The 15,043-nt window shown below is 40.3% G+C and overlaps 2 protein-coding genes across 2 annotated transcripts in view; both read left to right on the top strand.

The window, feature by feature from the left end:
* The first annotated feature begins 378 nt into the window (after positions 1-378).
* Positions 379-8,863, top strand: LOC127926660 (zinc finger protein 883-like). The gene is made up of 4 exons (XM_052512150.1): positions 379-904; positions 1,361-1,458; positions 1,765-1,942; positions 7,626-8,863. The coding sequence occupies exons 1-4, from the start codon at positions 580-582 to the stop codon at positions 8,732-8,734; spliced, it is 1,710 nt and encodes a 569-aa protein (XP_052368110.1). The 5' UTR covers positions 379-579; the 3' UTR covers positions 8,735-8,863.
* A 5,162-nt stretch (positions 8,864-14,025) lies between these two features.
* LOC127926657 (zinc finger protein 883-like) overlaps positions 14,026-15,043 on the top strand; it is a 61,881-nt gene continuing 60,863 nt past the window's right edge. Inside the window, exons 1-3 of the mRNA XM_052512146.1 lie at positions 14,026-14,143; positions 14,321-14,404; positions 14,653-14,841. Coding sequence (XP_052368106.1) covers positions 14,053-14,143; positions 14,321-14,404; positions 14,653-14,841 — 364 coding nt within the window. The 5' untranslated portion in view covers positions 14,026-14,052. The remainder of the gene's footprint in view (positions 14,144-14,320; positions 14,405-14,652; positions 14,842-15,043) is intronic.

The raw sequence follows: 15,043 nt of genomic DNA, 5'->3' as shown, positions 1-15,043 counted from the left end.
TTTAGAGACTGGAAGGGCTTTCATTGTTTTTGGGCACCATTATGTGAAGTGTTATTATATGTTGTTAGCAATGAGCTTTGGTCAATTTAGTTCGGAATATGCCACCGTTGTCAATCTGTCACCAAATCCTACCTAATGAGCAGGCCAACCATGGAGGAAAGTATTGGCTGTAGAAGGAAGAGAAGACATAACATCTGTTTCTTTTAAAATGACTTCTTATGACATTGCTTGCCAGAATAAACATTAATTAATATTTTTCCAAACTGCGCTACCCACTCCAGTCAGCAGATGGCGATATGAGTTTTTGAGGTGATGCTTATTGCGTGACGTATAATCTAGTGGACGGAACTGGAAGCTTCTTCAACAGCGACAAAAGGCTTCTGATTCAACCAACGTGGTGGTTTACTAGCGAACATTAAACCTAAACATTGAAGCGTTTAAGACAAATCTTGTGTATATTACCCTTTCTGTTTTAAACACAACTCTGTTTACATATCTACTCGTTCATTGAAACGTAGATTGCTTGTTAAATGAGCTAATGTGGTAAATTGATACTGCACGAGGCTAATCGCCCGGAACATGAGCTCACTGATCTCGACGGAGAAAGAAGCTCTGATGAAAGGAGAGGAAGAAGCTTTCAGGATGAAAAGGGAGGAAGAGGAGGCTATCACATTGAAAGAACAAGAGGATGATATTACAGTGAAAGAGGAAGATGGGAAAGAGGTTGTGGAAGAGGAGGAGGTAGAAGCTTTCAGAATCAAAAAGGAGGAAGGTGCCATAACATTTAAAGAAGAGGAAGAACATTTTGGAGTAAAAGAGGAAGAGGAGGCTATCTCAATTAAAGGGGAGGAGGAAGACGTTTTGGGAGTGAAAAAGGATGAGGCTGAAGATTCGATTAAGACCAGTGAGTACTGACTTAAAAACGGGCACAAAATATGCATTTCTTGAACTAATGTGGGGTTTGAAAGGGGCATTCTACTGAAGTTCAACAATTTAATGTTGTTCACAACTGAATAAATTGTTAAAGGTGCTATCCGTCATTGGTACATATATTTTTGTGACTTATATTAGATTTATTGAAATGTCCATGTGGTCCACGTTAAAGTGCACTTCATCTAACAGGCTTTTCAGAATTCAACATTGGTGCATAATTTATACTTAACTTGTCAAAGGGATGCAAAAGGCACCCATTTCGTGGAACAACCCTTTTACATTTGCAACACAAATATTTTTTTAGGAAATCAAGATGAAAGTGTCCATTTTAGGCCCTTTTTAGACATATTCATGCCTCTTGTAAGACTCTATGATTGCAATAGAATATCATACGTTTACCATCTGTCTGATGTTCTCATTCACACAGGAGAGAGACATGACTATGGTGGATCCTCTGGGGAGCCTCAACAACATCCTGATGCTGACGAGGCAGAGAAGAGTCTCTCCAGATCAGAACACCAGATGGTACAGCTTGGTCTGGTCTAGCATACAGCTTGGTCTGGTCTAGCATACAGCTTGGTCTGGTCTAGCATACAGCTTGGTCAGGTCTAGCATACAGCTTGGTCAGGTCTAGCATACAGCTTGGTCAGGTCTAGCATACAGCTTGGTCAGGTCTAGCATACAGCTTGGTCTGGTTTAGCATACAGCTTGGTCTGGTCTAGCATACAGCTTTCTCTCTCTGGGTCTGGGTTTCTGTAAAGCATTTTATGACAACAGTGACATCAGCATCCATAATGATATGTGTCTGTGTCTCCTCTTTATGGTTACCAGGACAACACTAGCCCTTCCTCCCTCCCGGAGTCCATGTGTCGTGCCTCTCCTGGTAGCACCTTACTGCTGGGTATGAAGAGGTTGTCTGTGCTGCTGGTGGACTGCAGGAAAACAACGGGGCTGAGTGGAACTGTGAGAGGAGGAGAAGATAAGAAAGGATCAGATTTAGCTCATCAAAGTAAGTGCTTTAGTTTAGTTTGAACAAATACAATAGATCTGCCCACTGGTATCTGTTACCAGGACAACCAGCAGAGTTCTGTTAGTTGACAGGAAGATAGACTGGTGGATATGGATGTTATGAATATCATAACACTGAAAAAGGATTCTGCCAATGAAAAGAGAGAAACCAATAGACCATATAAAACCTTGATGAAAGTTAGCTTTAGAGAGAAACCAATAGACCATATAAAACCTTGATGAAAGTTAGCTTTAGAGAGAAACCAATAGACCATATAAAACCTTGATGAAAGTTAGCTTTAGAGAGAAACCAATAGACCATATAAATCCTTGATGAAAGTTAGCTTTAGAGAGAACGTTTCAAGATGATCCAATGTAAGTTGCATGTTTTACAAAAACATTTTCTCAAAACATTATGGATGTTACATTGCCTGTGTAACGGATGTGAAACGGCTAGCTTAGTTAGCGGTGTGCGCTAAATAGCGTTTAAATCGGTTACGTCACTTGCTCTGAGACCTTGAAGTAGTGTTTCCCCTTGCTCTGCAAGGGCCGCGGCTCTTGTGGAGCGATGGGTAACGATGCTTCGAGGGTGACTGTTGTCGTTGTGTGCAGAAGGTCCCTGGTTCGCGCCCGGGTATGGGCGAGGGGACGGTTTAAAATTATACTGTTACACCTGTCCCCTCTCTTCACTAGACTCTAGAACAAACTAAAGTCCAGACACTTATTCTACACTACCGGTCAAAAGTTTTTAGAATACCTACTCATTCAAGGGTTTTTCTTTAATTTTACTATTTTCTGCATTGCAGAATAATAGTGAAGATATCAAAACTATGTTATAACACATATGGAATCATGTAGTAACCAAAAAAGTGTTAAATAAATCTAAATATATTTGAGATTCTTCAAAGTAGCCACCCTTTGCCTTGATGACAGCTTTGCACGCTCTTGGCATTCTCTCAACCAGCTTCATGAGGAAGTCAACTGGAATGCATTTCAATTAACAGGTGTGCCTTGTTAGAAGTTAATTTGCAGATTTTCTTCTTTAATGCCTTTGAGCCAATCAGTTGTGTTGTTACAAGGTGGGGGTGGTATACTGAAGATGGCCCTATTTGGTAAAAGACCAAGTCCATATTATGGCAAGAACAGCTCAAATAAGCAAAGAGAAATGACAGTCCATCACTATATTAAGACATGAAGGTCAGTCAATCAGGAACAAGGACTTTGAACGTTTCTTCATGTGCAGTGGGTTGTTGGCTGTCTTGACAGTAATGTGTTATATTGTGTACATGTTCCACCTGTAGATATTCCTTATCCTCTTCGATACTAGTACATTAGTAGTACATAACAGTGTAATAGTGTAGTACCACAGTACGGTCCTGTCTTGACAGACATTAGTAGTACATAACAGTGTAATAGTGTAGTACCACAGTACGGTCCTGTCTTGACAGACATTAGTAGTACATAACAGTGTAATAGTGTAGTACCACAGTACGGTCCTGTCTTGACAGACATTAGTAGTACATAGCAGTGTAATAGTGTAGTACCACAGTACGGTCCTGTCTTGACAGACATTAGTAGTACATAGCAGTGTAATAGTGTAGTACCACAGTACGGTCCTGTCTTGACAGACATTAGTAGTACATAGCAGTGTAATAGTGTAGTACCACAGTACGGTCCTGTCTTGACAGACATTAGTAGTACATAACAGTGTAATAGTGTAGTACCACAGTACGGTCCTGTCTTGACAGACATTAGTAGTACATAACAGTGTAATAGTGTAGTACCACAGTACGGTCCTGTCTTGACAGACATTAGTAGTACATAACAGTGTAATAGTGTAGTACCACAGTACGGTCCTGTCTTGACAGACATTAGTACATAACAGTGTAATAGTGTAGTACCACAGTACGGTCCTGTCTTGACAGACATTAGTAGTACATAACAGTGTAATAGTGTAGTACCACAGTACGGTCCTGTCTTGACAGACATTAGTAGTACATAACAGTGTAATAGTGTAGTACCACAGTACGGTCCTGTCTTGACAGACATTAGTAGTACATAGCAGTGTAATAGTGTAGTACCACAGTACGGTCCTGCCTTGACAGACATTAGTAGTACATAACAGTGTAATAGTGTAGTACCACAGTACGGTCCTGTCTTGACAGACATTAGTACATAACAGTGTAATAGTGTAGTACCACAGTACGGTCCTGTCTTGACAGACATTAGTAGTACATAACAGTGTAATAGTGTAGTACCACAGTACGGTCCTGTCTTGACAGACATTAGTAGTACATAACAGTGTAATAGTGTAGTACCACAGTACGGTCCTGTCTTGACAGACATTAGTAGTACATAACAGTGTAATAGTGTAGTACCACAGTACGGTCCTGTCTTGACAGACATTAGTAGTACATAACAGTGTAATAGTGTAGTACCACAGTACGGTCCTGTCTTGACAGACATTAGTAGTACATAACAGTGTAATAGTGTAGTACCACAGTACGGTCCTGTCTTGACAGACATTAGTAGTACATAGCAGTGTAATAGTGTAGTACCACAGTACGGTCCTGCCTTGACAGACATTAGTAGTACATAACAGTGTAATAGTGTAGTACCACAGTACGGTCCTGTCTTGACAGACATTAGTAGTACATAACAGTGAATGTTATATACATCATAACCCAGGGTGGTCAAATTGTTGTTAGAATGTTATATACATCATAACCCAGGGGTGGTCAAATTGTTGTTAGAATGTTATATACATCATAACCCAGGGTGGTCAAATTGTTGTTAGAATGTTATATACATCAACCCAGGGGTGGTCAAATTGTTGTTAGAATGTTATATACATCATAACCCAGGGGTGGTCAAATTGTTGTTAGAATGTTATATACATAACCCAGGGTGGTCAAATTGTTGTTAGAATGTTATATACATCATAACCCAGGGTGGTCAAATTGTTGTTAGAATGTTATATACATCATAACCCAGGGTGGTCAAATTGTTGTTAGAATGTTATATACATCATAACCCAGGGGTGGTCAAATTGTTGTTAGAATGTTATATACATCATAACCCAGGGGTGGTCAAATTGTTGATCAAATGTTGCATATCAAATCTTTAGTACCTCGGCATTGTGTTATATGTTAGAATGTCTAATAAATAACTATATTGTTTACATTAACAATGTCGTTTCGCCAAAATAAACTGTTACCTGCATCTGTATGCAGACGATACAGTTGTGTACTATATTGCCCACCCTGCTGATCAGGCTCTATCTGAACTACAGTGAACATATTTACCAGATATTGCTTGTTACAGAAGACTACTGTTGTCCATTGAATAGTCATTCATCCCTGTTACACCTCCTTGATGTGATGGTTTTCTATGTCTGTACACAGTGTGAATAGTGGTTTCCATAAAGTTATTACTTCCTGGCCATATGAAAGCCAAGCTAAATACAATGTTTTCATGTCTTTGTTTATGCAAACATTTGTTTATTAGATTATATTTCTCATTAAGAATGTTGTTTTAATTCTGTATGGGTCACGTCTGGCTTTGGTCAGGTGTTCTCTTATGGGTCAATGATTGTAATTAGAATATAGTAATGATGCTCTGTCCTCAATCACTTCCAATGCCTTTGGAAAGTATTCAGACCCTGTGACTTTTTGCACATTTTGTTATGTTACATCTTGTTCTAAAATGGATTAAATTAAACATTTCCTCATCAATCTACACACAATAACCCATAATAATGAAGCGATAAAAGGCTTTTAGACATTTTTCAAATGTATTAAAAAAAAATAGAAAGCTTATTTACGTAAGTAATCAAATCAAATGTATTTATATAGCCCTTAGTACATCAGCTGATATCTCAAAGGGCTGTACAGAAACCCAGCCTAAAACCCCAAACAGCAAGCAATGCAGGTGTAGAAGCACGGTGGCTAGGAAAAACTTCATAGAAAGACCAAAACCTAGGAAGAAACCTAGAGAGGAACCAGGGTATGTGGGGTGGCCAGTCCTCTTCTGGCTGTGCCGGGTGGAGATTATAACAGAACATGGCCCCCAGAGCCTCAAAAACACAGTCATTTTCCAACCAAAGAGAGGAGTCACAAGAAGCGGAAATAGAGAAAATGAATCACTAACCTTTGATCTTCATCAGATGGCACTCATAGGACTTCATGTTACACAATACATGTATGTTTTGTTCGATAAAGTTCATATTTATATGCCAAAATCTCAGGGTTTAAACACTGTTTCCCATGCTTGTTCAATTAACCATAAACAATTAATGAACATGCACCTGTGGAATGGTTGTTAAGACACCAACAGCTTTCAGACGGTTGGCAATTAAGGTCACAGTTATGAAAACTTCGGACTCCAATGAGGCCTTTCTACCGAATCTGGAAACACCAAAAGAAAAATGCCCAGGGTCCCTGCTCATCTGCGTGAACGTGTCTTATGCATGCTGCAAGGAGGCTTGAGGACTACTGCAGATGTGGCCAGGGCAATAAATTGCACTCTCCGTACTGTGAGACGCCCAGCGCTACAGGGAGACAGGACGGACAGCTTATCATCCTCGCAGTGGCAGACCACGTGTAACAACACCTGCACAGGATCGGTACATCCGAACATCACACCTGCGGGACAGGTACAGGATGGCAACAACAACTGCCAAAGTTACACCAGGAACGCACAATCCCTCCATCAGTGCTCAGACTGTCTGCAATAGGCTGAGGGCTTGTATGCCTATTGTAAGGCAGGTCCTCACTAGACATCACTGGCAACAACGTCGCCTCTGGGCACAAACCCACCGTCACTGGACCAGACAGGACTGGCAAAAAGTGGTCTTCACTGACAAGTTGCGGTTTTGTCTCCAGGGGTGATGGTCGCATTCGCGTTTATCGTCGAAGGAATGAGCATTACACCGAAGCCTGTCCTCTGGAGCGGGATCGATTTGGAGGTGGAGGGGCCGTCGTGGTCTGGTGTGGTGTGTCACAGCATCATCAGAATGAGCTTGTTGTCATTGCAGGCAATCTCAATGCTGTGCGTTACAGGAAGACATCATCCTCCCTCATGTGGTACCCTTCCTGTAGGCTCATCCTGACATGGCCCACCAGCATGACAATGCCACCAGTCATACTGCTCATTCTGTGCATGATTTCCTGCAAGACCGGAATGTCAGTGTTCTGCTATAGCCAGCGAAGAGCCCGGATCGCAATCCCATTGAGCACGTCTGGGACCTGTTGGATCGGAGGGTGAGGGCTAGGCCCATTCTCCCCAGAAATGTCCGGGAACTTGCAGGTGCCTTGGTGGAAGAGTGGGGTAGCATCTCACTGCAAATACTGTCAAATCTGGTGCAGTTCATGAGTAGATGCACTGTAGTACTTAACCCCCTTTGTTCAGGGACACATTATTCCATTTCAGTTCGTCACATGTCTGTGGAACTTGTTCAGTTTGGAATCTTGTTTTGTTATGTTCCAACAAATCATTTACACATCTTAAGTTTGCTGAAAGTAAACGCAGTTGACAGTGAGAGGACGTTTCTTTGTTTGCTGAGTTTAGATTGGCGAGGGGGAAAAACAATTTAATCAATTTTAGAATAATGCTGAAATGTAACAAAATTTGGAAAAGGTGTATCATTCGTGTATCTATTTAAAAAAATGAACTGTCTTTGGCAGGAGAAAGACCAGACTCAGTGGAACCAGAGCCAGGGACGTCCAAACCCGCAAGACGACACCAGTACTCCTACTGTGGAAAGGGTTGTAACCGGTTATGGGACCTGAAACAACATGAAAAAATGCACACAGGGGAGAAGCCTTATCACTGCTCCCAGTGTGGCAAGTGTTTTAACCAGTTAGGGAACCTGAAACTACATGAGAGAATACACACAGGGGAGAAGCCTTACCACTGCTCCCAGTGTGGCAAGTGTTTTAGCCGGTTAGGGAACCTGAAACTACATGAGAGAATACACACAGGGGAAAAGCCTTACCACTGCTCCCAGTGTGGGAATAGTTTTAACCATTTATCTAACCTGAAAAGACATGAGAGAATACACACGGAGAAGCCTTACCACTGCTCCCAGTGTGGAAAGTGTTTTGAGCGGTTAGGGAACCTGAAACAACATGAGAGAATACACACAGAGGAGAAGCCTTACCACTGCTCCCAGTGTGGCAAGTGTTTTAATCATTTAGGGAACCTGAAACAGCATGAGAGAATACACACGGAGAAGCCTTTTCACTGCTCCCAGTGTGGAAAGTGTTTCAACCAGTCAGTGAAGCTGAAACGGCATGAGAGAATTCACAAATGGGAGAAGCCTTACCACTGCTCCCAGTGTGGCAAGTGTTTTAATCATTTAGGGAACCTGAAACGGCATGAGAGAATACACACGGAGAAGCCTTTTCACTGCTCCCAGTGTGGAAAGTGTTTCAACCAGTCAGTGAAGCTGAAACGGCATGAGAGAATTCACAAATGGGAGAAGCCTTACCACTGCTCCCAGTGTGGCAAGTGTTTTAAGCAGTTAGGGAACCTGAAACGGCATGAGAGAATACACACGGAGAAGCCTTTTCACTGCTCCCAGTGTGGAAAGTGTTTCAACCAGTCAGTGAAGCTGAAACGGCATGAGAGAATTCACAAATGGGAGAAGCCTTACCACTGCTCCCAGTGTGGCAAGTGTTTTAAGCAGTTAGGGAACCTGAAACGGCATGAGAGAATACACACGGTAGATGCCTTACCATTGCTCCCTGTGTGGAAAGTGTTTCAACCAGTTAGGGCACCTGAAACAACATGAGAGAATACACACACGGGAGAACCCTCACCACTGCTCCCAGTGTGGAAAGAGTTTTAACCATTTATGGAACCTGAACGTTCATGAGCTAATACACACAGTTAAATGTCTTTCGAGAATCCACACAGGAGAGAGAAATTACTTCTCTTAGCATGTATATTGATATTTCACATCTCATTGACCTATAATTCATCAGAGAACATACACAGTGCTCCCATTGTCTTATATTGTTGCCTTATAATGTGTTTACCTGTTTTTACCATATGAAATTGCTTCTTCCAATTATTGATAAACATGTACCTGTTAAGAAACTGACTGTTAGATATGTTAAGGCTCCATGGATTGATGAGGAATTTAAAAACTGTATGTTTGAAAGAGTTGTGGCAAAAGGAGTGGCTAATAAGTCTGGCTGCACATCTGGAGAAGGGCACTCAACATGTACTGCACTGACACAAATGACTGATGATTGGTTGAGAGAAATTGATAACAAGAAGATTGTGGGAGCTCTATTGTTAGATTTCAGTGCAGCCTTTGATATTATTGACCATAACCTGTTGTTTAAGACTGTTTGTGCTTTGGCTTTTCAACCTCTGTTCAGAGCTGTCTATCTAATAGAACTCAGAGGGTTTTTAATGGAAGCTTCTCTAATGTCAAACATATGAAGTGTGATGTACCGCAGGGCAGCTCTCTAGGCCCTCTACTCTTTTCTATTTTTACCAATGGCCTGCCACTGGCATTAAACAAAGCATGTGTGTCCATGTATGCTGATGATTCAACTATATAAGCATCAGCAACCACAGCTAATGAAGTCACTGAAACCCTTAACAAAGAGTTGCAGTCTGTTTTGGAATGCGTGGCCAGTAATAAACTGGTCCTGAACATCTCTAAAACTAAGAGCATTGTATTTGGTACAAATCATTCCTTAAGTTATAGACCTCAGCTGAATCTGGTAATGAATTGTGTGTGTGGCTGTTGAACAAGTTGAGGAGACTAAATTACTTGGCATTACCTTAGATTGTAATAATAATAATAATAATAATAATATATGCCATTTAGCAGACGCTTTTATCCAAAGCGACTTACAGTCATGTGTGCATACATTCTACTTATGGGTGGTATTGTAAACTGTCATCGTCAAAACATATAGATTCAATGGTTGTAAAGATGGGGAGAGGTCTAGCCATAATAAAGAGATGCTCTGCTTTTTTGACACTACTCTCCACAAAGCAAGTTCTGCAGGCTCTAGTTTAGTCTAATCTTGATTATTGTCCAGTCATGTGGTCCAGTGCTGCAAGGAAAGACAGAGTAAAGCTGCAGCTGGCCCAGAACAGAGCGGCTGTCACGCCCTGGCCATAGAGAAGCTTTTATTCTCTATTTTGGTTAGGCCAGGGTGTGACTCAGGTGGGAATTCCAGTTTCTTTATTTCTATGTTTTCTATTTCTTTGTTTTTGGCCGAGTGTGGTTCCCAATCGGAGGCTGTCTATCGTTGTCTCTAATTGGAAATCATACTTAGGCAGCCTTTTTCCACCTGTGTTTTTGGGTAGTTGTTTTCTGTATAGTTAATTTGTTCTAATGTTGTTTGATTTAATAAAAATCATGAACACTTACCACGCTGCGCTTTGGTCCATGCTTTCCGACGAGAGACGTGACAATTATGTGTCATGTTTTGTGTTGACCGCAGGAGGGGTAGCTGCTGCTTTTGCAACAGCTAATGGGGATCCTAGTAAAATACCAAACTGTTATTCTCTCTGAGCTCAGAAATAAAGAATCTTGGTTTGACTTGGACTCCAGCAGATCCTTATATTATAATATCCACTACAACTCACCCACAGATTGCTGTTTCATGATTGTCTCAATAAAGAGTTCCTCATTCCACTTTCCTGTGGGCTTTTACAAGCCTCCCACTGGTTGAATAAACATTGTTTCCACATCAAATTAAAAAAACATCCTTAACATTGATGAACCTTCTATCTTCATCCCTAAACTAGCAACATTAACTATTGTCTATTGTTATTCTCAATGACATTCCTGGCCTTATGAAATCCTGACTAAATACAATGTTCCCACCAGCAACCATTTGTTTATTCGATTATATTTCTCATTAAGATGAATATTGTTTTAATTCTGCATGGGTCACGCATTGCTTTGGTCGTGTGTTCCCTTATGGGTCAATGATTTTAATTAGAATATAGCAATTATGCTCTCTCCTCAATCACTTACAGTTTCTTTGGAAAATATTCAGACCCCTTGACATTTAGGTTTATGTCATCAGTAAAGGGGACATCTTAAATATTACAATGACCCTTTCAAAGACAGACATCCCCCGGACCTCCCCCTATAACTATTTTTAAAAGGGTAAAAATGATCTGTTTTCTATAGCATTAAGTTCAGGGCCCACTCCAAAACCTTGACTTTGTTGTCCTTAAGCCATTTTGCCACAACTTTGGAAGTATGCTTGGTGTCATTGTCCATTTGGAAGACCCATTTGCGACCAAGCTTTAACTTTCTGACTGATGTCTTGAGATGTTGCTTCAATATATTCATGTAATTTTCCTCCCCCATGATGCCATCTATTTTGTGAAGTGCCCCAGTCCTTCCTGCAGCGAAGCACCCCCACAACATGATGCTGCCACCTGTGTGCTTCACGGTTGGGATGGTGTTCTTCGGCTTGCAAGCATCCCCCTTTTTCCTCCGATCATAACGATGGTCATTATGGCCAAACAGTTCTATTTTTGTTTCATCAGACCAGAGGACGCCTTCAGGCATTTGGAAATCTCTCCCAAGGATGAACCAGACTTGTGGAGGTCTACCATTTTTTTCTGAGATCTTGGCAGATTTGTATTTATTTTCCCATGATATCAAGTAAAGAGGCACTGAGTGTTAAGGTAGGTCTTGAAATACATACACAGGTGCTCTTCCAATTGACTCAAATGATGTCAATTAGCCTATCAGAAGCTACGAAAGCTATGACATAATTTTCTGGAATTTTCCAAGGCTGTTTCAAGGCACAGTCAACTTAGTGTATGTAAACATCTGACCCACTGGGATTGTGAAATAAACTGTCTGTAAACAATTGTTGAAAAAATGACTTGTGTCATTGACACAGATGTTCTAACCGACATGCAAAAACTATAGTTTGTTAACAAGAAATGTGTAGAGTGGTTGAAAAATGAGTGCACTGTTGGATCTAGAAGCATAAGCATTTCACTACACTCACAATAACATCTGCTAACCATGTGTATGTGACCAATAACATCTGATAACCATGTGTATGTGACCAGTAACATATGCTAACCATGTGTATGTGACCAATAACATATGCTAACCATGTGTATGTGACCAATAACATATGCTAACCATGTGTATGTGACCAATAACATATGCTAACCATGTGTATGTGACCAATAACATATGCTAACCATGTGTATGTGACCAATAACATATGCTAACCATGTGTATGTGACCAATAACATATGCTAACCATGTGTATGTGACCAATAACATATGCTAACCATGTGTATGTGACCAATAACATATGCTAACCATGTGTATGTGACCAATAACATATGCTAACCATGTGTATGTGACCAATAACATCTGATAACCATGTGTATGTGACCAATAACATCTGCTAACCATGTGTATGTGACCAATAACATCTGATAACCATGTGTATGTGACCAATAACATCTGATAACCATGTGTATGTGACCAATAACATCTGATAACCATGTGTATGTGACCAATAACATCTGCTAACCATGTGTATGTGACCAATAACATCTGCTAACCATGTGTATGTGACCAATAACATCTGCTAACCATGTGTATGTGACCAATAACATATGCTAACCATGTGTATGTGACCAATAACATCTGCTAACCATGTGTATGTGACCAATAACATCTGCTAACCATGTGTATGTGACCAATAACATTTGATTTGATTTGAACAAAACAAATCCATGTGGATGTTTGATCAATGTGGAAAACGGATTGGATTCGTAAAATCCATCTACAAAAGGTATTTTTTATTAATTTTAACACAACTGGTAACCAGTGACTGGTGACATTTTGTGTTGATTTCATGTTGAATTCACTTTAGTTGACGAATCAAAGAAATGTAAATAGAAACTAGATGTTGAACTGATGTCTGTGCCCAGTGGGACGATTTGAATATGCAGCAGGTGTTGGATCAATATCCACCTTAGTAGCTAAGTTTCCATGCAATTTGCGACAGATTTTCATGTCAATATTCTCAAATAAGCATAAAACAATATACGCATTTCCCGCCGGAAATGTTTGCATCAAACAGATTTATTGCGGATAAAAGGCTTTGCGTGATGACGTAGTGCACGGAAAGAAATGTTTTGCTGTAGAATTCCCATGTACTGAATGAAACATGCAAGTTAAATGGGTTTCCATCGCATTTTCAACTCTACTGATGGTTTTGAAAAACCGTTGAGTGATATAGCAAAAGTCCTCTTGTCCCGTCCACTGTAGCCAGCAGCTCAAAGATACAGTGTTGGTAGGCTACCGACATGATGAGATTATTATGGATGAGAGAGATATTATTTTATTTGTCAAATGGCAGCCAAGCATCAATCATCATGTCACCAGAATAAGACCCTCAAAATGTATTGGAAAGGAGCATCAAGCTCATCACCTCTACTTTCACCACCCTGTGAAGTTCATCATTTATTTCATCTGTAGCCTAATAAACTACATGGGTTCCCAAATCGTAGTGGGATGAACAATCAACATTTCATCACGTGACTCCAAGTTAACTTCGATATGATGGTTATTATATAAATATTTGCGCATAAAGGAGTTTCCACCGCCTTTTCTCGCTCATACATTTTTACTGAAACAAAAAGACCCACCATGTAAAACAAACCAACAAATCTTCTGTCGTAATTTATAAAATTGTAAAAGCATATCCTGTTTCCATCAGCCCAGTCATTACTTCTGAAATGGTTGGATCAATATCCACCTTCATGATATGGATGAAGCCTGATTTGGAATGTCTGAGTAGTTCTATCTGATGTCATAATACACCCCTCTGATAATCAAGTGCTATTTGGAATGTCTGAGTAGTTCTATCTGATGTCATAATACACACCTCTGATAATCAAGTGCTATTTGCATGTGATACATTTGCTTTCTTGTTTACAGCGGGGTTGGGAAATTCCAGTCCTCGAGGGCCTGATTAGTGACACAGTTTTACCCCAGCCCAAGCTAACACACCAGACTCCAATAATCACCTAATCATGATATTCAGTTTATAATGCAGTTTGATTAATCAGCTGTGTTTGTTAGGGATGGAGAAAAAGTGTGGTTTACAGGATGATTTGTATCTTAAAGAGCGTAGCTTTCAGGGAAGAGTACCGTCACATCTAGATAAAAACGAATGTAAATAATTGAACAGAGCAAATGTGTATTAACACACTACCTATTCATAGAAGTATTTATTCATCATCTACATGTTCATATTAAGCTTCTACGTCTGTGTACAGGACGGAAGAGAAAATATATCAGCTTATTGTTAAATTATTATGACGTTCTGTCCAATACAAATACGTATTTCAGGTGATGCTACTTGTGTGACGTATAATGGACTGGACGGGACACTTCTTCAGGAACAACAACACGGCTACTCTTTCAACCACCTCGGTAGCTTGCTAGCCAACATAAAACTGAAACATTGACGTTTTAGACCATGTTAATGTACATGAGCTAATCACAGTGTGGTACACACAGTTCAGTTGACGTGTCAACTGGTTAACTTTAACCTAATGTGCTTGTTTAATTTGCAAACGTGTTAAAGATTGATACTGAGCCTAGCACTAGGCTAGTCGCTAATGCTAACTAGCTATCATCCCTGATCATGAGTTCACTAAACTACTCTTCCCTTGCTAAAGAAGAGGAGGACTGCTGTATGGAGAATGAAGCTCTGGGACTGAACATTGTCGTGGAAGATGAAGATGATGTTATTGAGGAAACAGAGGAAGAACCTTTTAGAGAGGAAGAGGATGCTGTCTCAATAAAGGTGAAGGAGGAAGACGTCTTGGGAGTGAAAGAGGGGGAGACAGAATATCAGATTAACACCAGTGAGTACTGTCTTAAACGGGCACAAACTATGCAGTTATTGAACTAATGTGGGGTTTTAAGGGGCATTCTACTGAAGTTCTACACTTGAATATGTTGTTCAGTACTGTATAAATTGTTGAAGTTTCAGTTTGGTAGATATATTTCTGGGACTTTCAAATGAGATTTATTGAATTATCAATGTGGTCAACATTAAAGTGCACC

This window comes from Oncorhynchus keta, unplaced genomic scaffold (assembly GCF_023373465.1).
Source record: "Oncorhynchus keta strain PuntledgeMale-10-30-2019 unplaced genomic scaffold, Oket_V2 Un_contig_8036_pilon_pilon, whole genome shotgun sequence".
NCBI classification, from domain to species: Eukaryota; Metazoa; Chordata; class Actinopteri; order Salmoniformes; family Salmonidae; genus Oncorhynchus; species Oncorhynchus keta.
The sequence above is the reverse complement of the archived record's forward strand: the minus strand, read 5'-3'. Positions and strand labels throughout refer to the sequence as shown.

Coding starts and splice junctions, on each gene's coding strand:
- LOC127926660 (XM_052512150.1), top strand. CDS start 580: ATGAGCTCACTGATCTCGACGGAGAAAGAAGCTCTGATGAAAGGAGAG. Junction 905..1,360: donor TGAAGATTCGATTAAGACCA/GTGAGTACTGAC, acceptor TCATTCACACAG/GAGAGAGACATGACTATGGT. Junction 1,943..7,625: donor ATCAGATTTAGCTCATCAAA/GTAAGTGCTTTA, acceptor TGTCTTTGGCAG/GAGAAAGACCAGACTCAGTG.